We start from the raw sequence: 23,991 nt of genomic DNA, 5'->3' as shown, positions 1-23,991 counted from the left end.
TTGTAGGCAGCTGTTTTTCATCCATTTGGCGACAGCTTCCATGCCTTCTCGAAAGTTGTGTCTGGCAGTGTTGGGTTTGTTGGATAGGGAGAGGATGAGTTGGGTGTTGTCTGCGTATGACATGATGTTGAGTCCGTAGATTCTGACGGTGAGGGCGAGTGGAGCCTTGTAGACGTTGAAGAGCGTAGGGCTGAGGGAGGACACCTGAGGGACTCCGCAGGTGATTGGTGTAGGGTCCGAGAGGAAAGGGGGTTGTCTGACCCGCTGCGTTCTGCCCGAGAGGAAGGAGCGGATCCATTCGAGGGGCTTGTCCTGGATCCCTGCATCAAGGAATCTGCGTATTAGGGTGCTGTGAGAAACTGTGTTGAACGCTGCTGATAGGTCGAGGAGGATGAGGGCTACTGTTTCTCCTTTGTCCAGTAGGGTGTGTATTTAGTCTGTTGCAGCAAGGAGGGCTGTTTCCATACTGTGTTTTTTTTCCGAAGCCGGATTGGGAGGAGTCGAGGATGTTGTGCTCTTCGATGAATGTGGCGAGTTGGCTGCTGATGGCTTTCTCAATGACTTTTGCTGGGAATGGGAGCAGGGAGATGGGTCTGTAATTTTTGACATTGGGCGAGTCCGCCGAGGGTTTCTTCAGGAGGGGGTTGACCTCGGCGTGTTTCCAGTCGTCAGGGAATGAGGCGGTCGCCAGGGAGCGGTTGATGGTGTGGCGGAGTATGGGTGCGATGGTGTCGGCTTCTCTGTTGAAGATGTGGTGGGACAGGGGTCCGTGGGAGCCCCAGAGTGGATTGACTTCATTGTGTCTTCGGGGGTGAGGGCTGTCCAGTTGTCGCTGGCTGCAGAATGTCTGGGGTGGTTGGCGGGGGTTCAGTGTGCTGGTTGTCTTCGTCGAAGTTCTCGTAGATGCTATTGATTTTGTGGTGAAAGAAGGTGCTGAGTTTGTCGCAGAGGTCTTGTGAGGGAGGGATGTCCATCGACTCGCTGGTGGGTTGGGCGAACTCCTTGATGATGTCAAAGAGTTCTTTGCTGTTGTGTGCGTTTGTGGAGATTCTGTCTTCAATAGCTTTTTGTCGTGGTGGGTGTTGGTAGCGGCTCTGAAGTTGTCGTGTGCTTCTGTGGATGTGGTGTTCCTCCTGGCCGTTTCGAGGCAGCGGCAAGTGCATCTGGACTCTCGAAGTTGGGTGGTGTTTTTCTTGATGGGGGCCATGGTGTTGGCGCTGTCGGAGATCCATCTGTGCAGGATTAGGGCTGCGGTGTTGGGGTCGTTGTTTCTCGCGATGGTTGGGGTGGAGTTGCTGAGTGAGGAGGTGAGCTGGTCGTCGGTGATTCTGGTACAGTTTCTTCGTGGGAGCAGGTGCTGGTGTCTGTGGATGGTGGGTGTTCTGAAGGTAAAGCGGATGCATCGTTGGTCAGTCCACAGGAGTTCGGTGGTGTGGCTGAAGGTGATGGAGTTTCCTATTGTGAAGAGGGGGTCGAGGGTGTGTCCTGCTGAGTGCGTTAGTTCGGTCACGATTTGGCGGAGCCCAATGTTGTTGAGGTTGGCCAGGAGGGATATGGTGTTGGGGTCCAATTGGTTGTAGTTGGTGGATGCGATGGCATGCGGGGAGATAATGTCTGTGATGGAGTTGGTGAATGGTCCACGTGGTCCAGGGGGTCCGTAGATGAGGGTTCCTCGGAGGGTGGTGGTAGGGCTGGTCAGTACCTTGAAGTGAAGGTGTTCCATCAGGTCTGTGGTTTCGTCGGGGAGTGTGCTCAGGCGGAGGGGGGATTTGGAGACGATGGCGATTCCTCCTCCTGGGCGGGTGGGGCGGTCCTTCCTGGGGAATGGCGATGTCTGGCCCCGAGGTGGTGTTGGTCCAGGTTTTGGTGAAGAACGCTACGTCCGGGGTCATGCTGTTGAGAAGATCCCAGATTTCGGTGGCATGTTTGTAGAGTGATCGGACGTTGAGGAGGATGCATTGCAAGGTCTTCGGTACGGGTGTGTTCTTGTGGTCTGGTAGTGCTGGGTTCGTGTTCCTAGCGGTGGTGTAGGTTTGTCGGCAGCGGTGACAGCTGAAGGGTCCGTGGGTGTCGGCTGGTGAGGCTAGCATGCAGTTGTTGTTGTGGCCTGGGTGAGTGCATGGAGTGCTGCTGGGTCGTAGGGTTGGCGGTGTGGAGGTCTAGGATTCCTGGTGCTGGTCGCGGACGGGCTTGCGGTGTGCCAACGGCGCGGCCTTTCAGCGGCCGCCGTTAAGTGGGGGTCGGGGAGGGCTGGACAGCTGGGAGGCGGGGAGGGGAGCTGGATTGGGCCTGGGGGAGGTGCCCCGGGGGCAGCAGCAACAGGGAAAGTGGGCAGAAAAGGAGGGAAAAGAAGGAATAAATGAAAAAGGAAATAGAACAGAAAGGAGCAGAAATGCAGAAAAGTGCAGAAAGTGAATAAAAAGGGGGTAGAAAAACGAGTGAAAAACGGAGCGAGAGAAATGAGATAGAGGTCCACTGAACCACCAGGGATGAGGTGCAGGGAAACATGTGGGTGGAGGAGGGCCTCGAGCAACAAACACTCGAGAGTGCAGGGGCAGGCCTCACTTAATGGTGGAGCTGCGAGGGAGGGGGAGCAATTTCACTGACAATGGGTCAGTGGTCTTGCTCATCTGTTCCCGCAGCGTCCGCCATTAAGTAGGGGTCGGGAAGGGCTGGACAGCTGGGAGGCGGGAGCAGGGAGGGGAGCTGGATTGCGCCTGTCGTGCTGGTCATGCTGGGGGGGAGGGGCTGCAGTAGCAGCAGCGGTAGGGAAAGCGGGCAGGAAAAGAGGTAAAAGGAGAAGTAAAGGAAAAAGCAAATCGAGCGGAAAGGAGCAGAAATGCAGAAAAGTGCAGAAAGGAGAATAAAAAGAGGGTAGAAAAATGAATGACAAAAATGAGTGAAAAACAGAGCGAGAGAAAGGAGATAGAGGTCCACTGGACCACCTGGGATGAGGCACAGGGAAACCTGCGGGTGGAGGAGAACCTAAAGCACCAAACACTCGAGAGTGCAGGGGCAGGCCTCACTTAACGGTGGAGCTGCGAGGGAGGGGGAGCAATTTCACGGACATTGGTTCAGTGATCTTGCTCGTCTGTTCCCACAGCGGCCGTCATTAAGTTGGGGCCGGGGAGGGCTGGACAGCTGGGATGAGGGAGCGGGGAGCGGAGCTGGATTGGGCCGGTCACACTGGTTGTGCCAGAGGGGGGCATGAGGGCAGCAGCAGCAGGGAAAGCAGCCTGGAAAGGAGGGAAAAGGAGGAGTAAAGGAAAAAGGAAATAGAACAGAAAGGAGCAGAAATGCAGAAAAGTGCAGAAAGGAGAATAAAAAGAGGGTAGAAAAACGAGTGAAAAACTAATGAAAAACCGAGCGGGAGAGAAAGGAGATAGAGGTCCATTGGCCATTCCACAGGAGTCATTGATGTCATCCCAGAAAATTGTCGAAAGCTGGATTTTGGGCTACTCATCTCTTGTTGAGGCTGACACCTCCATGATACTTTTCAGCTGCGGGGTGTCCTATACAACTAATAACAAAGACCTAGATGGCCAGGCCTCGGAGTATGCACATTAATGGGAAGTAATTGGGCCATTGGGTAACAGTTCAGAGACAGGTCAGGGACACATGTAATATATGATGTTAATTTAAAAGAGCTGCACACGTGTTATATGCAAATAAATCCCTCAACTGTATTATCAAGAATTAAAAAATATGGTCTTCAAGGTGGATGTGCCTACCTTTGTCTTTTAAAGTTAGACACAGGATCCTTGTATGTTCCATGAGTAAAACTTGAATGTGCAGATATTCATTATGCTGCCAATGGCAACCTCGTTACTTTGAGATGTGCACAGTTGTGTTATGTATGTTCTCTTTTTTCCCCCAGGGATAAGGTGCAGGAAGCAAAGAATAAGAAATCAAATAAAGGTGGCAGTATAAATTGTTGTACCCAGTGCATGTACTCCATAACATTGGTAAGTTAAGTTCTTATCATATTTAATACATTTTAATGATATATTCTTAAACTTATTTTGTATTTGAAATATATGTTTACTAAATTGTATCTACAGTACAGTACACAAACATTAATTGTACAATGTATATCGAAATGTACGATTTCATTCAAACAAATTTGGCATAAATAACAAAGAAAAATGTAATACTATTATTGGTGTTTCGTTATCTATAAAGCTTTGAGATAGTTTCTAAAAAGAGAAGAAATTTGATTTTTTTGTTTGCTTTTTCACAATGCATTATGTTAAAATGCAAACATGGGTATTATAGCGCTTTACTTGAGCACCAGATTACATTACACAAGGGCAGATTCATGTTTTAAGGTATGCAGAGATTTAAGTTATTTGCACAGACCTACAGGATGTTGAGTTGTAGCTGAACCTGAAACCAGGCTCCCAGTACTTAACTTGTAATATAATAAGTGCAAAGGCCCATATTTATGCTCAGAATCTCACGGAAAGCGCTGTTGAAGGTTGGTGTACTGTATACCAAGGCTAGTAGTCCTGATTCTACCTCATGCTTCTTTCATTTTCCACCCCCACCCTGGCCTCTTTATCTCACTCTGGCAGGTTCTTTTTCACCCTTATTTTCTCCCTCTGGCACTGTTTTTCTGTCTTTTCCTCCTTTTTTCCCTCGTTTCTATTTTTCTTGCGCTGGATCAGAGGAAAAATAAGTGCTGGTCTCTAACAATGAGTACTGTTGTGCCCCACCAGCATCACTAGCTGAAATTAAGTACTACTGATTTCTTATCTCGAAAGTCAGTAGCTCTGGTTGTTAGGCCACCTCTACTGCAGTTGTTTTTTTGCACTTGTTGCTTTACCCACCCAATAGGATATGCTTACTTTTGAGCGTTACTGTTCTGAATGTTAGTGTTGGTATTGATTTGAATGATGCATACCTTGTGCTTCCTTCACTTCTTTTCTATCCCCTCCCTAAAAAGCAACATTGGCAATACGTACTCTTTGTGGTTGGAGTTCTTCAAGCTTAGGAGGGTGTAGTGATCTCGCGGAACCAGGTAGGGCCAAAATGTATGTCACTCACATGCTTTACAGGAAATTTAAATTCCAGGGGCACTTCTCTAACCCCACCCTTCCCTCAATGTATTTTGAGACAAAGGCCGAGATTTGCTAAGTCATGCCGCCGCTAGTACTATGCAAAATGACCAAACTCCAGCGCCAAGGATGTTTGGCGCTTGAAAGATGAACCTTTTGCATTGCAAACACCCATAGGTTTTGACACACAGGTCGGTCTACTAAGATTACCAGTCCAGGCTCACATAAAAAAATAACACCTAAATGATGTGCTCATTTCACCAAACAACCAACTGAGTGTCTACTTTATTGCACAGTACACATCTAATGTATAGGAGCATTTATGCTGGTGTCGATTTGTTGCATCAAAGGTAGAGAACAGAACAGGGTCATATCTAGTGAGATTTGGTGCTATTTTTCTCTCTCTCTGTCCTGTTGCACTTTAGGCAACATGGCAACACACGCTTACCCTTGCACCACAGTCCAAAGGTGTGTATTTGATGTCTAATATAGGTTTTTACTGAGAGGGTACCCTTCCGGTGCGAAATACTTTATATAGACTTAGTTTCTAGATGTGAAAGTTATTATGTGTGATGTACATTACAGCACACATGCACAGTTGGAAATATTATAAGAAAAGAAACCTTTTTTCAATACTACACCCTCATCTAGGAGACATACATTTTTGGCACAAATCCATGACTACCTTTTTTAATAGATGGAGTTTTGCATTCAAATCACCCAGTGGATGCATAGGAAATCCCATGTGCCACCGATGGTATGCCTCATTTATACAAAGTTTGATCACATTTTCTGATGTGAGCAAACCTCCTAGGGTTAGGCAATTGATGTTCAGTGTGCTCTGAGGCTTGATGAGGCTTTGGGCCATATTGGAGGAGAGAGAGAATTGTGGCTGGGCAGGACTGATGGCAGAGGACAGTGTGAGGTAGGAGATAAAAGTAAGATTTGTTTATGCTATGAAAGATTAAAGGATTCATTGGGTTGGATAGCCTCTAGTGCAGAAAGAGTGCATTTTGGGTAAAAGCAACAGATTTGTGTTTCCAGTTGACATCAGATGACTTGTGGCTAGCATTGACATGAAGCGAGCTGTCAGTCATTTTTATTTATTTTATTTTATTTTCAAAGGTTTTATATAGCGCTGCTGGACCCAAGAGTATCAGAGCGCTTTACATGGAGGTGAGAATCAATGAATGTTTGTGCGAGAAATAGAAAAACAAAAAGCAAATATACGTAATGGAATCAAATATACATAATAAAGCAAAAATACATAATGAAAGTGTAATCTGTAGAGCTTGCGTTATTTAACCCAGTATTTGTTGAGAAGAAGTACTTTGAGTTCTTTTTTGAAGAGAGAGTAAGAGGGGTTGCAGCGAAGATCTTTGGGGAGAGAGTTCCAAATTGTAGGAGCGTTGCCAGAGAAAGCACAGGATTGGGTCTTTTGACATTTGAGTCTAGGAGTGCTAAGGACAAGGGAGTTTGTGCTTCTCAGGGACCTGGAGCATCCTGCTTTGTGTAGTTTGTTTGAAAGGTAAGAAGGTGTGTTTTGGTGGAGAGCCTTGTGTGTGATGCAAGCGATCTTATAGGTGGATCTTCCTTCTATTGGGAGCCAATTGAGGATCTTGAGGGTGGGGGAGATGTGATCAAATTTTTTACAGTCGGAGATGAGTCTTGCAGCTAGATTGAGGACAGATTTGATCGGAGCAAGATGGATTTTAGGTGTGCCGGCCAGAGTTGCTGCTGGTATAAATGGTTTAATTTTCTTGAATTGTAGAAGGGTGAAAAGGGCACTTTTTGCTGCATTTTTAATGTGGGGTATGAGATTGAGGTTCTGGTCAATACTGATGCCTAGGGATTTAACGGACTTAGAAGTGGAGAGTGAACAGTGAAGAGCTTTGATGTCATTGATCCAGAGTTGGATGGGAAGGGAATTGTTTTTGGGGGAGAACAGTATGATTTCAGTTTTTTTCGGGTTAAGTTTGAGATGGTTCTGATGGAACCAGGTTTGAACTTTAGTCAAGGTGTCATTGAGGTGAAGTATGTCTATGTGGGATTTGTCCTTGTAGTATAGTTGGGTGTCATCGGCATAGAGGTGGTAACTGATATTGGCTTGTTTGAGGATGAGAGTGAGTGGTTCCATGAACAGATTGAATAGGGTTGGGGAGAGGATGGATCCTTGAGGGATGCCGAGTGAGACGGGTTGGGGTTTAGAGAGGAAGTGGTTGAGCTTGATTTGTTGTGATCTGTTATGAAGGAATGAGGAGAACCAATTTAAAACATTACCTTCAAGGCCAAATCGAGCTTTAAGAATGTTGAGAAGGGTGCGGTGGTGTACAGTATCAAAAGCAGAAGAGAGGTCAAGGAGGATTAGTATTGAGGATTCCCCCCTATCTAGTGAGCGATGGATGTCGTCGGTAATGTTTAGCATAGCAGTTTCGGTACTACTTCCCTTTCTGAAGCCAGATTGGAAAACATCAAGTAGATTGTAGGTGATGATGTGTTTATCTAATTGTAGTAGGACACATTTCTCTAGGGCTTTAGAGAGGAATGGAAGGTTAGAGATAGGGCGAAGGTTGCTGAGGTCATTAGGGTCAGTCGTGGGATTTTTTAGAATAGGTGTGATTTGACCAAGTTGAAGAGAGGCGGGAACGCAGCCAGTGGAAAGAGAAGAGTTGATGATTTTGGTCCATATAGGTGCGATGATAGAATTAAGTTCTTGAACCAGGTGTGCGGGAAGAGGATCTTTGGAGTGGGAGGAAGGTTTGAGTTTGGTAATGATATTAGTGATCGTAGATTCAGATACTGGACTAAAGTCACTCCACGGGTCATTGTTTTTAGCCGGGGTGTTAAGTTCCAGAACGTGGTCAGGTTGGAAGAGAGGGCTTGAGAGGGATTGAGAGGAGTTGATAGAGAGAACAAAGGTGAGTTAGAGGAGGTGGAGAGGGTGTGTTGGGTGGGGGGAGGTTGGAGTGAGAGCGGGAGGGAGGAGAAGAATAGTTCGATCAAGTTGATTTTGTTAGTAAAGAAGCTAGCGATTTCTTCACATCTGTCGGTAGAGGCTAAAATTTTGGGAGGGCCAGTGGAAGTTTGTTTTTTTACAATGTTAAAGAGTTCTCTCGGGCGGTTTCTTGCCTGATCAAGCTGAGTCCGGAGAAAGGAGGCTTTTTCATTGAAGATATGTTTTTTGTATTGGGCTCTAGCAGCTCTGAGTAGAGCCAGATTTTCAACAGTCGGATGCTTCCTCCAGACCCTTTCAGAATGTCTAAGGGATCGTCTTTGATTATTTAGATCGGTATTGAACCAAGACTTAGGAGGGATATTTTTTTGTTGTTTGAATTTAATTGGAGCAATTTGGTCGAGGGCTTCACGAATAGAGTTATTATAGTGGTTAGTTAGATCGTTGGTGCTATCAGAGAGTGGAGGAAGAAGTAAGTGGTTCTTAATTGTCGATTTCAATTGTCCAGGGGGAATGAGGTGAAGGTTACGTGGGGGTGCTGCGAGGAACGGATCTATTCATGGTAAAAAGGATTAGGTAGTGGTCAGACCAGTCAACCGGAATTATGTTAGATAGGGAGGCCAGATCACCGCTGGTCATGATAGCATCAAGGGTGGCACCTTTGTTATGGGTAGGAGAATGGCAGATTTGGGTCATATTGGTGACATTCATGGTGTCATTGAATATGATGACCGCAGGGTCATCCTTTTTGTTCCAATGGATGTTGTAGTCACCGAGAAAGAGATTGTTAGGGTGTGAGAGTGACGCTTGGATAATAAGATCAGTCATAACTTCTGTAAAGGGGATGTTATTACCCGGGGGGTGGTAGATCGAGTGCAGCCGGATGGAGGGGGAGTCAGGTATAGTGAGATCGGCGCAGAGGTATTCAAAGGATGAAGGATCTTGAAGGGGGACAAGTGAGATGTTAAGTTCAGCTTTAAAAATTAAGGCGAGTCCACCTCCTGTTTGTTCGATTCTATCTTTCCTAATGATAGAATAGCCAGGGGGAATAAGTAAGTCAAGGATGGGGGTAGAGTGGACGGTGAGCCAGGTTTCAAATAAGAATGCGATGTCAATGTCTTCGCTGAGAATGGTTTCTGCAATCTCAGTGGCATGGCATGAAGCGGAGCGGCAGTTGATCAGCATGCAACATAGGGGAGTGGGGTCGGGTTATTGTGAGGGAGGACAAGGGGGGATAGGTCTAAGTTGTTGGGGAGGTCTCGGGGAGGTCGAAGGAGGGGGGAGTCTGCTAGTTCCTAAGAGGACTGGGATATTAGATTGATGAATCTGGGGAGAGGTGGGCAAGGGTGGGGAGGGCGAGATTGGAGCGTTAGTCGATATGTTACTTTCTGAGGATGGTAAGTGAGTACCAGGATGCTGCGGTGAGGGCCTTTTGTCCAAGTCGGCGGGATAATTAGGAAAGGATGGGTGTGAATGGGACTGGTTGTGTCAATATTGGAGTGGGGAGGAGTGTTGCTGTAGGTAAACGTGTTAAGAGGACAAAAAGTGGAAGGGTTGCAGAGAGTGTCATTGTGTGAGGAGATGGTTTTGGTAAGGAGGGAGATCTCGTTTCTGAGGGAGTAGAGTTCTAAAACTAGGGATGTGAGGACCAGTTCAATATTGGGGGATGCCAATGTGTGGTTAGATGTGAGAGGTGGGTCTGTATTTACTGGGAGGATGACAGTGTTGGGGTTGGGTGGTGGAGGGGGACGGTGAGGAGGATGGGGGGAAACCTGGAGGGGGAGGGGGGTGGGATTAAAATGTGGGGGGATATCATTTTTGTGGGGCAGAAGCGGACACGAGGAGAATGTGGAAAACTTGTACTTTTCAGGCTGACAGTTAGAAGAAGGTGGCGTCGGGGAAGTAGGAAGAGGTGAACCTGTTGGATTGAGGGTAATCAGAGATAGTAGGGAAGTGAGAGGAGGTGGTTGTGGAGGGTAAAAGGTGGCTGCTAAGGGGGTGCGGGGATGTGAGCCAGAGGGAGGGAAGGTATGAGAGTCGTAGGGAGGGAGGAGTGAAGGAGAGGGAGTGTGTAAGGAGGGGGGTAGAATCGGGGGGTACATGGTAGTGGGAGAGGTGAGGAGAGAGTTAAGGGGGGGAGGTGCATGGGAGGGGGTAATTAATGGAGCGTGGGGGAACCAGGCGGTAAGGGGCAGAGGGAGAGTTGGTAAGTCAGTCGAGGGGTGGGAGGAGTGTGGGAGAGAGCTTGTAGTTAGAAGCGGGGGGACCAGGGGGTGAGTGGGGGATGTAGGAGGTGTCATAGAGGGAGTGAGTGGTGAGGTGTATGGGGAGGGATGTGGGAGAGGGGGGTAAGAGGAGAGACATGTGAGATAGAGCTTAGAGCATTAGGTATTGATAATGGAGAAAGGGGAGGTGTGTGGGTAGCCAGGGGATTAGAGGGGGTGAAGGACTCAAGGAGGGGGGAGGGAGAGTCGGAGGTAGAGAAGGGGAGCGAGGCATGAACACTAGAAGATTGTGAGATAAGGGAGTCGTAGCAGGTTATAATGTTGAGAGCGAGAGAGGTAAGAAGAGATTGAGAATAGTCAGTTTGATTGAGGGAGGGGGAGGAGGGGGGAAACTGAGAGGGGATATAATGGGGTGTAAATTGTCATTTAGAGTGGGTGGGGGGGAGATAGAGAGAGGGGATAGAATGGGGTGAGGGAGTGGTGGAGTCATGACATATTGCCTACAACCGAGTGCATGAGGAGATGGTCCAATGGGCTGTAGGTGACTGCAGGTCTAGAGGGGGTGTCAGGAATGAAAAAGTGTGCTTTATCACGTGGGGTACAGCCATATATTAACTAGTAGAAGAGGATCAAACATACATTGTATTGAGAATAACATACCCTAGTTTGTTTTTAGCACAATACATTTTTATTCATCTTATTGAAAAGGACCACGTTCAACTTTACATTCCTTTATTTAATTGTTTTTCTACTTTTTTCCACTTGGGCAAATAGTTTTGTTCGACAGCGTCACATAGAGATACAAAATCTTTACATTTTCTTTAGAATCTTTTCACATTTATAGACAACATGGACAATCAAATGTATTATTGTTTATGCATTTAGATATTTATGAAACATTGTTTATTAATATTGTATACAAATCAAGCCAAACAATGCAATAACTATGAATAAGCGTGTTTCCGTCATGAGATTTGTGAGAATACATTTACAAATCTTTGACATTATATATTTAATGATTCTTGTTTCAACTAAGTGATGCAGCACAATCCCAAAAGATGCATGAAGGCAAATTCAACTTTGCTTTGATTATATAGATTATTTATTTCAGCACAACAAAAGGAGTGCTTTCTGCTAGTGGAAAATGTGGACAGAAAACCATTTGGTTTGTCATGTGCAAATCAGCATCTTGTAAATTAAATTGTGTTATTGTAGAGTGTGGTCATTTTACTAAGACCAAATAAGTTTATCACTCCACTTTACTTATAATGAGGGCGTTTATGATAAGAATAAGAGATAAAATGTAGGTGTAATGGTTAAGTTCAAATTAGAGGACAACCTATATGTACTATTTGCCTCAAACAAAGGCTGTGGGGACAAGAAGAAGCAGGACTAAGACACAAGAGTTAGAAAATCGCCTGAAAGGCCCTTGTGGTGAGTTGCTGTCAACACACTTAATTAACCCTTTGGTCCTCATTACGAGCTTAAAGTTAAGTGTTGATCCGTATGCAAATACTTGTTAATAATTATCACACCCTCGCAGTGATCCCTTGATAAATTCCAGCAGGCCAACGTGTTGAAATTTACTGGGGGAAAAAGGTTTGTAAGAAAGGGAAAGCGTGACATTTTGGTGTGTTAAAATCCAATTCTGCAGGTTATGCTTAATTCTTCTGTTGAAAACTCTGAATATGAGGTATTAAACATGTGGCAAATGTTTTTTTTCCACTAATGGTAAATTCCCAACCCTGTTCCAACAAACTTGCAATGAGAATCTAAGTCTTTTCCGTGAGAATCCAAAAAATGGATTCTCTTGAAGGCCTTTGACTGTACAGTTATTCATATATAATACAAAATTAACTTTGTTTGCACTGCATTAACATATTTTTCTTTTCTTCATTTCAGTCCTTCAGAGGATCTAAAGAATTTATCTCAGATGTGTTTCAGTCATTGCGACTTTGGCAGAAGACCCTGAAAAAAATTGGCGGAAAGTTTGGAACAAGCGTTCTCTCCTATTTCATATTTCTGAAGTGGTTGCTGACTTTTAACATCTTCTCATTTGTTGTGAACTTTAGCTTCATAACAATCCCACAGCTTGTAGATCTGCCACCAAACAACCGCTTCTTTAGTGGTCTGGAGCTTCTCACTGGAGCTGTAAGTACCGGTATAAACATCTGACCATTGGTTAATCAAGGTTTCAGATTTGAAAACATCTTTTCATACAGAGAAATGCACAAATAGGCATAAGAAGAGGACAATCCTTACAGGTTTAACAATTATTAAACACCACTCTTATAATAATTGTTTCTCCTATCAAAGTTGACTTAATTTTAGGCTCTGATCCCAACCACAAATTGGCCGAAATCTGGCCAAGGTGGTCACACAGCTTAAGTGTATTATTGTTAACATGAACAGTTGACACTGTGGTTGTACAAAATATATATATTTCTAAGAGCTTGCATACATATTTCCCTTGAGCTTTACAGGATACATTTAAATTTTGATTGTTCAAAACTGGTAGATATTGCCTAAACTTGTCTTCCTAAGATATGTCTTAGATTGACTTGAAATCCAAGATTCTTGCCACTATGGCTGACTAAAGAGGTGACTGAGTAGGAGACCTGTCATCAAGCTCCTCAAACACCTAGATTAAACATTGTTATAACTTTGAAAATAAGATTTTGTATGGTTCGCTTAGCAAAACAAAACTCTCTACTTTATAGATCAATTCTCATACAAATCTTACAAAGCTGCATTTAAAAGGCATGGGTCACTTTCTATACAGCATCTTATCTGAAGTGGAGACCAGTCTCCTCACACCATTGGCCTATTGTTTCTACATTCACCCTAATAGTCCAGGCCCCTGGATATACCACCGTAAAAAAATAGTTGTCCAGTGATTTGTATTGTTTAATATGAGTTTTTGTATCATTAGAGAGGTAATTTACCTTGGGTCACATTGCTAATCTGGGCCAATTTTTCTGAACAACGTTTTTAAAAATGGTGGATGTGTTGCAGTGATATAATATTTCAGGAACAATGAGGCCTATGTACTTCATTTGTGTGTCAAAGCACATGATGTGGTGGTCAAGTAGTCTTATAGAGACAGTAAATAACCTCTTAGAGCAACCCTTCTGCCATTTTCCAAAATGGGGGCTCTATAATGATGTGTTTTATCCATCATATTGGTAACTTTTTAAAATATTGTTTTTGTTTCAGGTTTTAAAATTTGTAAACTTGAGACGAGCATGTGGTAGCAGAGGCTCTTAAACCCCTGACATTGTATTGCTAACTACAAGATTTGAGGACTCCTTCAACAAAGAAAAATGTGTCATAGGCTAAACTAATTTACAAAAAAAGCTAGGTTGGACAGAAGAGAGTTTGAGATGCTGCAGAAATACGGCAACACAAAGGTCACAAAAGATTGAAACTGATAGGTGAAGAGGATAAAAAAAAATTATAATTGTAACAAGTGCTACATGTTATATACAATTGAAAAAAAAACCTGGAAAAAAATCTTCAAAAAATAGCAGAAACCAGTGAATCACAACAAGAAACCAAGTCTTCCGAGAAAGCCACGACAACCAAACCCAATGTCCATCGACTCAGAAGAGAGAGGGCTACCCCTTGTCCACCTCCAACAGCTGATCAGAAAGCAGAGGATCTTCAAAGTGTTATCTGTAGTTTAGGCGGAACAGGAGTCAAAGGGAATGACGAAAGAACAAAGTACAGAGTTTGTGAGTCTCAAAGGGCTAACATGTTTTTATCTGCAGCTAGTTTCTTCCAAGATTACGTTTTCAGCAAAGTAGCTTATCTAAACAGCGAGGTGAATGTATTTGGATGCCCACTGGATCTGCATCCCTGCGTACATTCGAAAAAATGAATGTACAAATTGCTCCTAGCAGAAATGTAACTGTGGGCCTTCGTTTGCGTTTGCACTCTTTGAAAAAGCAAATGAAGTTTTAAAGCCACTCTTGAGTGCTGGCCATGGGTTCACACTCAGTGAGATCAGAGAAATAATGGTCAACATTGATGAAACAGTATTGATCCATAATAATGAAATTAAGATTTATCAAGTGAGAATGTACAATGACAAATTCCTTTTTGTCAGTCTTACAAAAAACATAATCCATTTATGGTGCTCTCAGCTGATTTGACTCCTGAAGTTCTTGCAGCCAAAATAAGATCACAGGATACATTAAAATCAGCACGAACCATTTTAAGAAACATCCTGAAAGATTTATATTTTGAACTTAATGACAAATTTTTTGATGCCCCAGAGCTTCGCAAATCATGGGAGTCAACTAGAATGCCTGATGTTGTCTTAAAATGTTTTACATCACTGTTTGATATCAGCAAAGCAAAACTGTTACAAACTAAACTTCTTGAGTACGGAACAGAGGCCGACAACATTGATGATGGCTTTGAAGAAATAAGCAAAGAAGTGGAAGACAATCCCATGAACTCACAGGCTTATGCTGTGCAAATGTACACTCTTTTCTAAATCTTGTTTTATGAATTACATCACGGCAAAAAGAAAACTCCGCTACACATGATGACTGCCCATGCAATATGATAGTGCAAAGATATTGAGCTAATCACTTAAATTAATAGGATTGGTGGATCAACAAGTTATAATGACATAGAACAGAGCAGTAACTGGTTAGTAGCTCATGCTGTAAAACCTTGTCAGTCAGACAGCACACCACTTCCAAGTCACTTTACAAGGATAGGATTAACAATTGCTGCTCTCGATGATTTTGAAGACAGCTCTTCTTTGACTGTAAAATCCAGCAAACATGATACTGCCATGATGCTTTTTCAAGACTGTACCAATGAATTAGCTGTTGGAAAACAAGATGTGTCAGCTGTAGGCATAAACAAATAAAGCTGCAAACTTATAACCCCACTGACTAGCTAACATGGACAAAATCACTAAAAGCCATTAACATGTCCCAGTCTACCAGAAAGTTTAAAAGTGGCTGAGGACACGGATCTTCTTCTACCTGATGCTGCAGTCTGCAAAGCTGATTTAACTGAATGTATCATACCACTTGGTGCTGACTGAAGGATGAAGAAAAGCCAGTTCCTCTGTGGGCTGGATTGCATGCTCTGATCTCTCAAAATGCCATCCCACCAAAGAAGGTTGGGTTTTTACCACTACTACCATCTCCAGTCGCAAACTATGCAACAGTATACACATCTCTAAACAATTTATAAAATGTGCGTGCTCAGCTTGAAAACCAGCCTATCCTGCAAATTTTCTGCGATGAAGGTGTTTTCCGTATTGTAGCTCACATTTTTAGGAGCAATCCAGTAGAATTTGATGATCTTCATCCAATGATGGGCATTTTTCATGTGATGAAGTTTGTGTTGCAGTGTTCAGAAATATCTCATTGGATATAGCATTGACAATGTACTTAGTGAGGCTATAATCTTTGGAAGCAAAACTGTCAAGTTAGTATTGAACGGAACTTATTATCTTTGTTCGTTACAAGGTATGCTCATCATATCTAAGGCTATAGAAACCTTGTGTTGGAATGCTTTCTGGAACAAGAATGACAAATTAAGGTTTGCATATCTTATCCCAGAAGTGAGCAAGGCACAGGGTGCACTTCATTCAAAAGACATAATGCAAAGTCAGTCAACTTTCAATACACTCAGTTAAAAATCGGAAAAACTGGAAACCAAGTTTGTAGAATTTGTCAAATAGTGTGAAGTAAAATCAGAACTTTGCAAGTACTGGGGAAATATTTTACACATGATATTGTTAGAGAAAAACGTGGTACATGCTGATCAAGAAGGTGATTGGAAGCTGGATGTGAAGACTGTGGAGTCACTGATTACTGTGTTTTGCAACTTCGATTACATGAACCACCTGGGATAAAGGTCCTGGTATTTTGAAAGAGTGAAGAAGCTAGAGGCGGAAAACCATACCTCTACAGAAAATTAATCTATAGACATTTTGTGATGAAAGACAGAGTGGGAAGGATGCTATGGCTCAAGATATGAAACTGAAACAGGTGATCCAGAGATACAGAAAAGGCTTGAGGGAATTTTTGGTCAGACATGTAAAAGTTAATATGTTGCTCAATGGCAACGAGTTTACTATGAAGTACTTTCTATTTGCAATGTTTTCAGAGAAATGACAAATTCAGAATTAATAGACCATCATGAAACTTGTCCTCACCACAAACTTCCGGGAAAGAGAGAGGAACGTTTTAATAACTATGTTGACCAGCCTTCTTCATTTCATGCCGCACCAAGGAAACTGCTTTGAAATCACTGAGCCTGTGTGACTACACCACTTTGTGACCAAACTATATGTGTATAGCGATATAAAGAATCATCTACTAGATGTCCTTAAACATGGATCAAAATTATAAGCAGAATTGAAGCATGAGAGATTTGTATTAAAAGAGAAAAGGCTGTTTGACATAATCACTAAAGCTAAACTTCCAAGGTTCAATTGCCATAGTAAGAGTTTCATCCAACCAGCCACTACAAAACAGGTTACAAAAAAACAGCTTTCGCAAGCACATAGAGAGATTAATGTAGCAAAGCAAAGGGGTGAATTTATCAAGGACATTCTGTTGCATGATCTTCTTCCAACAAATGCATTATTTGATGGAGATTATGCAACCAAACCAGCGAAGCACAAGCTAGTACAAGAGCTAGAGAAAAAAACACCCTAAGAATTTAAATTCGAAAAAGTAGCCTCATTGAAAACTGCTGTTGTTGTGGACTAGATGTCACAATGGCAATTGGTTAAGATTTCATCCATTCAGAACTTCAGAGAGGTCATTCAGACTGTTCTACAGATATCAAAGTCAATGAGCACCTTGCAAGATCTGCACATTGTCTTTGTCAGTTATATAAAACTATCTATCAAAGAACGTGAGAGAGTCAGACAAATGTTCACAAGTGGAACAATTGACCTAGCCTGCATTGAAAATTCGACACCTGTTCAACGTGATAAAGTCTGGTCCTCAACATCGTACAAGATGAACTTGGAAATGTTGCCGCACCAAAACATTGCTGATGCTTCAGTGACCACTAGATGTCCAATTATTGCAAGTGGAATGATTGTCAATGAGGAGTTGAAAAAAACACAAGATGATGGACGGAATGTTGCACAATGGCAAAACATTCACCCCCAGTCACAGAACTGGGTTTAATCCATCGTTATTTTGCTCACCAAGCCACCCCAGTTCAGACATGGCCATATGCAAATCAGTCCTGACCCTGTGCCTCATGGGAACATTCCAGACCGACCTGCCAAGCCATCTCTTCCCTGGACCGGAATCAAGCATCCTAGGACCGGTTTCTGGCTATCAACCTTCATCAGCCAGGATAGCTTGACTCCAGTGGCGTAGTGAGCATGGGACCCACGTCTGGGCATACCCTTCACACATAGGGTGAAAAGCAAAAAAACACAAGATGATGGATGGAATGTTGCACAATGGCAAAACATTCACCCCCAGTCACAGATCTGGGTTTAATCCATCGTTATTTTGCTCACCAAGCCATCCCAGTTCACACATGGCCATATGCAAATAAGTGTTGACCCTGTGCCTCATGAGAACAGTCCAGACCGAACTGCCAAGTTATCTCTTCCCTGGACCAGAATCAAGCATCCTAGGACCGATTTCTGGCTATCAACCTATATCAGCCAGGATAGCTTGACTCCAGTGGTGTAGTGAGCACGGGACCCACGTCTGGGCATACCCTTCCACATAGGGTGAAAAGCAAAAAACACAAGATGAGGGACGGAATGTTGCACAATGGCAAGGAATTAGTTACTTACCTGTACACTATAGTTCTCCAGTATTATCTTTCATAGATTCACATGCTTGTATCTTCCCCGTCGTCATGGTGGGAGTCTCACGGTAACAGAATGACCAAGCAGTATCATAGAGAAGAAAAACTGCATAGAAAATCCCCATAGGGGCTGTATTATTTGGTAACCAGACCATATCTTTGTTTGGACCAAAAGCCAGCCAATCAGCATTGCTGCCCTGCCCTCACACTCCCCAGCAGAAGCTTCCTGCCTCAGATTTCCGTCCCCGAGTGAGAGACATGGATAAATACCGAGAAACAGGATCTGCCTGAGAAACGGGGAGGCGGGCGGGCGCATGTGAATCTATGAAAGATAATACTGGAGAACTATAGTGTACAGGTAAGTAACTAATTCCTTCTCCAGTATTACATCTTTCATAGATTCACATGCTTGTATCAGAGTAGTAAGCAGTGCTCACCAAATTTGTAGCGTTTCCAGGACAGAACTAAGAAGGAAGCTCTGCCGTAAGACATAGGTATAACAAAACACATCAGCATAAGGAATACGATAAATGCATGTTGACACATAAATCAAAGTACTGCACAGACAACAAATTATGCCATCATGTCATACCTTACTGAAATAGACGCTTCAGAACAGCTTGTCCCACTGCCGTGTCCTCTTTCCACGCAGTGTCCAGACAGTAGTGTCTCGTAAATGAGTGCACGCTCTTCCACGTTGCTGCTCTGCAGATGTCAGGCAGCGCTACTCCTGCAAACAAGGCCATCGAAGTTGCCATCTTCCTTGTGGAATGTGCATGCACCTTAGAATCTAGCGGCTTCCCCGCTTTTTCATGACATTTCAGGATAGCTGAGGAGATCCATCTGGCAATACTCAGTCTTGACAAAGGAAGACCCTTCCTTTGCCCTTCGAAAGCAATGAACAATTGCTTGGACCTGCGGAACGTTTTTGTCCGTTCAATGTAGAACTTTAGGCATCTGGAAATGTCTAAAGAGTGTAAGGCTCTTTCTGCTTCCGATGAAGGATTGCTGAAAAAAGTAGGCAAAATAATGGGTTCATTGAGGTGAAAAGATGTTGCCACCTTGGGAATAAAGGTAGGATTTGTTCTTAGTATAACCCTGTCTTGACGAAATTGTAAGAAGGGTTCCTCCACTGAGAAGGCCTGGATTTCACTAACCCTCCTTGCTGATGTTAAGGCGAGAAGGAGGGCTGTTTTCCATGACAGGAACTGTAAATCTGACTTGTGAATAGGCTCGAAAGGAGGCCTCATAAGCTGCGATAGTACTGTGTTGAGGTGCCACGGCACAGGAGGGCGTTGGATGGGTGGGTAAACCCTAAAAAGTCCCTTGATAAATTCCTTTATTATTCTGGAGGACCAGAGAGATGGTTCATTTGGCTTCCGCCGGAAGCGCGATATTGCTGCCAAGTGTACTTTGACCGAGGCATGCGACAGACCTGCCTTAGATAGTGACAGCAGGTAAGGAAGGATACCTTCAGGTTGTACTTCAAACGGATGCAAGTTTTGTCTGCTGCACCAATGGCAGAAACGGGTCCATTTCGCTGCATATGTTTTGTTTGTTGATACAGCTCTAGCTTGTGAGAGAACATGTCTGCATTCTTGCGAAATATCTAGATTTTGAAACTCCCGCTCGTGAGGTTCCATGCTGACAATTTTAGTGATTGCAGATTCGGATGCAGAATTTGCCCTTCTTTCATGGAGATGAGGTCTTGAAATGTCGGGAGCTGGATTTTTTCGCCCCTCGACAAAAGAAGTAGGTCTGAAAACCACGCCTGTCTCGGCCAGGCTGGTGCTATCAATATGATCCGGCACGGTTCCAGTCTCATCTTGCGCAGTATTCGCGGTATCAACGGGAAGGGAGGGAACGCGTATGCAAACCTTCCTGTCCAATCCATGAGGAATGCATTTCCCTTGGAGCCCTGTTGATGGTATCTGGACGCAAATTGAACGCACTTTGAGTTGTTTTGCGTTGCGAACAAATCTAATGTGGGAGTGCCCCACCTTTGAAACAAGAAGCGAATCTGAGTGTGGTGTAGTTCCCACTCGTGCGTCGCCTTGGTAGTACGGCTCAGGGCGTCCGCCCGTGTGTTGAGGACTCCCTGAATATGCTGAACCTGAATTGAAATTCCGTTGGTTATGAGCCATTTCCAGATTCTCTGCGCCAATGTCGACAGCTGTTTGGATCTCGTTCCGCCCTGCTTTAGTAGGTAAAACATGGTAGTGGTGCTGTCCGTTTGGATAAGTACTGACGATTGGCGTATTCTGGGAAGAAATGCTTGAAGGCCTAGGAACACCGCTTTGAGCTCCAACATGTTTATGTGCAGCTGAGCTTCCCAGTCTGACCAAAGGCCCTGAATTTCCAGCTCCTGAAGATGCGCACCCCATCCTTTCAGCGAAGCGTCCGTTGTCATCACGAAGTCGTGATCTAGAGGAATGAAGCTCAAGCCTTGATCCAAGTTCTTTCGAATCTTCCACCATGACATTGCCACCTTCATATGGCTCGTGATGGTAATGCGATCCTCGAAGGTACCTTTGGCCTGGACCCACTGCTCGTCCAGTTGTTCCTGCAAAGGCCTCATTCGAAGCCGACAGTTTGGTACCAGTGGGATGCAGGATGACATCATCCCCAGCATGGATTTGTATATCCTCACGGAAGTGGACCTTTTTGCTTGAAGTGATGCCGTTAGCCTCATGATCTTTCCCATTCGCTCTTCGGAAGAAAAGGCTTTCCCTGCACTGGTGCATATCCATGCCCCCAGGAACTGGATGCCCTTGGCCGGAGTCAGCGAGGATTTCTCTAAGTTGGTCTTCAGGCCCAATCGCTGAAACAGCCGGATGCAGCTCTGAAGAGATGTTGCTGCGTCCCTGAAAGATGGACCTGTCACCAACCAGTCGTCCAGATATGGGTAAATGTAATGCCCTTGCAGTCTTAAATGGGCCGCCACCGGGGCCATGCATTTGGTGAATACCCTCGGGGCTGACTTGAGTCCGAATGGCAGGACCTTGAACTGGAAGTGGCGACTCTCCACGACAAATCTGAGATACTTCCTGTGCTTCCGAAGAATGGGAATATGGAAGTACGCATCCATGAGATCTAAGGACGCCATGTAGTCGTTTTCTTTTATCAGTAGTAGGATTTCTTGTAACGATAACATTCTGAAGGGTATCTTTTTTATGTATTGATTTAGATCCCTTAAGTCCAATACCTGTCTCCATTTCCGGGTTTGTTTCTTTTTGATGAGGAAGAAATGCGAGTAAAAGCCTCTCCCTCTGAGATGTTGCGGCACTTCCTCTATGGCTCCCTTTTGCAGAAGCGAGAGAACTTCCTTCTGCATTTCCTGGCGATGTTTGTTGAGCCTGAGTACTGGGGGTTGATCCGGAGGTATTTCCACAAATTCCAGAATGTGGCCCCTGCTTATGACATCTAAAACCCATTTGTCCGATGTAATGGACATCCAGTTGGTGTAAAATTGAGACAGATAGTGGTCTTTGTCCGGGATCTGTTGTGTGGGGAGCGCCGGCCTGAAATCATTGACGTCTATTAGACTGCTGAGGTTTCCCCCTGGCGTTAGATTTGCCTCTGGACTGTTGTTGGTAAGAGGAGGTGGAGGACCTGAATTGGTTGTTAGTGTTATACTGTCGATATCCTTGCTGATTATACGGCTGATATCGGTTGGACTGAAAAGAGGATCTTTGATTAAATTGACCTCTTGAACCCCTCTTCCGAAAGGACTGAAACCTTCCTTGCTGAAGAGATCCCAGCGTTCGAGCTGTATCCGTGTCCGACTTTATGCCTTGCAACGCCTCATCGATATGCTTCCCAAATAAGTTTTCACCGTCAAAAGGCATATCAACGATTTTCGCCTGCACCTCTGGACGAAAAGACGTCGCCTTGAGCCAGCCCTGCCTGCGAAGCGAAACCGCTCCAGCCATCTGCCTGAAGGCCATGGACGAGACATCCATGGCGATGTCGATAGATTCGGCAGCAGATTTAGCTCCTTCCTTAAGTATGGCTGCCGCTTCCTCCTTTCTATCCTCTGGGAGTGCAGAAAGTATGGGTGCAATATCAGACCACATTTGCCTGTTGTAGCGTCCAAGCAGTGCCATAGCATTTGCCGCTTTAATGGTAGAGGCAGCCATGACCGCAAACCTCTTACCTGCACCATCCATTCTCCTTCCCTCTTTGTCTGGTGGCACTAGGGAAGTAGCCACCGGGTTCTTAGAATTTCTTTGCGCCGCCTGCGTCACAACTGATTCTGGCCTGGGGTGCCCAATGAGGCAGGCTTTTGTGGACTCTGGAGCTCTGTATTTTTTGTCAATGCGGGGAACTGAAACCGCTATAGACGCAGGTGTTTTCAGAATCTTCAGTCCCTCCTCCCAGATGTGAGGGATAATCGGAATTGAGCGAAGCGACCTCTTGTTATCATCTTTGAAATCATACAAGAAACAATCCGTCTCTTGTACCTCCACATCCAGATTGAATCTTTTGGCCGCCCTTTCCATGAGATCGTGAAAACCTCCGATATCTTGAGGAGGGGAGGTAGATTTGAGTGGTTCAGGCGATGCAGCCGATGGTAAAACGTATTCGTCCCATTCCTGCCCCGAAGCATCATGAACGAGTTCTCCTTCTTCGGGCTGCTCATCCTCGTCGGATTCCGTTAGGTCGTCCCTTATAGTAACAACCTGCGGCGATCTCACCCCCTGTTCTTGGGGAGCAGGTGCTTCAGGTGTCTGCGAGGAAGGCGTCTGCCTAGCTGGTTGCGAGGAATTCGCCTCTGGGAAGCGACGGTAGTAGTCGTTTAACATCAACCTAAGATCAGAGACAAGGGTGATGGGTATAGAAATCGTCTCTTGACGTTCCTCCTCCCTTGAGTCCTCATGCTGCTCCTCCTCCTCTTCATCGTAATCACCAGATTCCTGAAATGACTCATATCTGGAAGATTGTGGTCTGGCCTTGAAGGAATAAACCTCCTCCTCATCCGTGTCTTGGCTCTTTATCTGAAGCTGAGAAGGACTGTAGGCGGCACCTGAGGACTCCTCGCCATCTGAGTCCTGTTCTAGCAATGATGACGGCGGCAAAGGCGAAATCTTTGTCCATGAGGTGAACTCTGCAGCTTCACTGATGGTAGATGAACCTCTTGTCGACTGAAAAGACCGGATCGAGATCATGGTCTTCGACTGCGGTGATTTGAATGCTTTTGCGGATGATAGCACGATTTTCGTCGACGGAACCGTCGTCGACGGGACTTTTGTCGACGGAACCATCGTCGACGGAACCATCGTCGACGTAACCATCGTCGACGGAATCATCGTCGACGGGACCTCCGTCGACGGAACCTTCGTCGACGGGACCTTCGTCGACGGGACCTTCGTCGACGGGACCTTCGTCGACGGGACCTTCGTCGACGGGGCCCCCGTCGACATCTTCGACGTCGAACCTGTCGTCGACGGAGTCGTCGTGGTCGTCGTCGACGGCCTTTTCGTCGACAGCGAGATTTTACTTGTCGATGTTGTCAATGTAGACGTCGCAGTCGTCGACGTAGCTTTAGACCTTATCGTCGACGAGGCCATAGTCGTCGACGAAGTTGTCGTCGACGGAGCTGAAGTCTTCACCACAGGCCTTGGAGCAGAAGCCAGCGAGCTGGTAGAAGGTGCAGACCCAGGTTCCTTAAGACTGGACTGTTTCTCCACAGGAGTAATAGGAAGAGATGAGGTTAATTTCTCCTTAGGCTTACTCCTTTTAGACTCCACTCTCTCCACAGAAACAGAAGCCTTTCTTTTCTTGGGAGTTGAATGAGAAGATTCCCCCTCAGAATCTGAGCCTGATGTGGCCTTCTTTTTCTGAAGCATAACAGTAGTCTAGCCTCTCTGTCTCTTTTAGTTTTGTCAGAAAATTTTCTACAAAGCTTACAGTCTTTCACCAGGTGTTTAGGGTAGAG

At 44.9% G+C, this 23,991-nt stretch overlaps 1 protein-coding gene across 2 annotated transcripts in view; it reads left to right on the top strand.

Moving 5' to 3' along the window:
- Positions 1 to 23,991, top strand: part of TMC5 (transmembrane channel like 5) — a 571,516-nt gene that overhangs the window by 244,796 nt on the left and 302,729 nt on the right. For both annotated transcript variants that reach the window (XM_078665241.1, XM_078665242.1), the window contains exons 7-8: positions 3,878 to 3,965; positions 12,138 to 12,386. In XM_078665241.1, the coding sequence (XP_078521367.1) occupies positions 3,878 to 3,965; positions 12,138 to 12,386 (337 nt within the window). The remainder of the gene's footprint in view (positions 1 to 3,877; positions 3,966 to 12,137; positions 12,387 to 23,991) is intronic.

The sequence above is a fragment of the Lissotriton helveticus genome, chromosome 10, assembly GCF_964261635.1.
Source record: "Lissotriton helveticus chromosome 10, aLisHel1.1, whole genome shotgun sequence".
NCBI lineage: Eukaryota > Metazoa > Chordata > Amphibia > Caudata > Salamandridae > Lissotriton > Lissotriton helveticus.
Note: the sequence above shows the minus strand (reverse complement) of the source record. Positions and strands in the feature narration are given on the sequence as shown.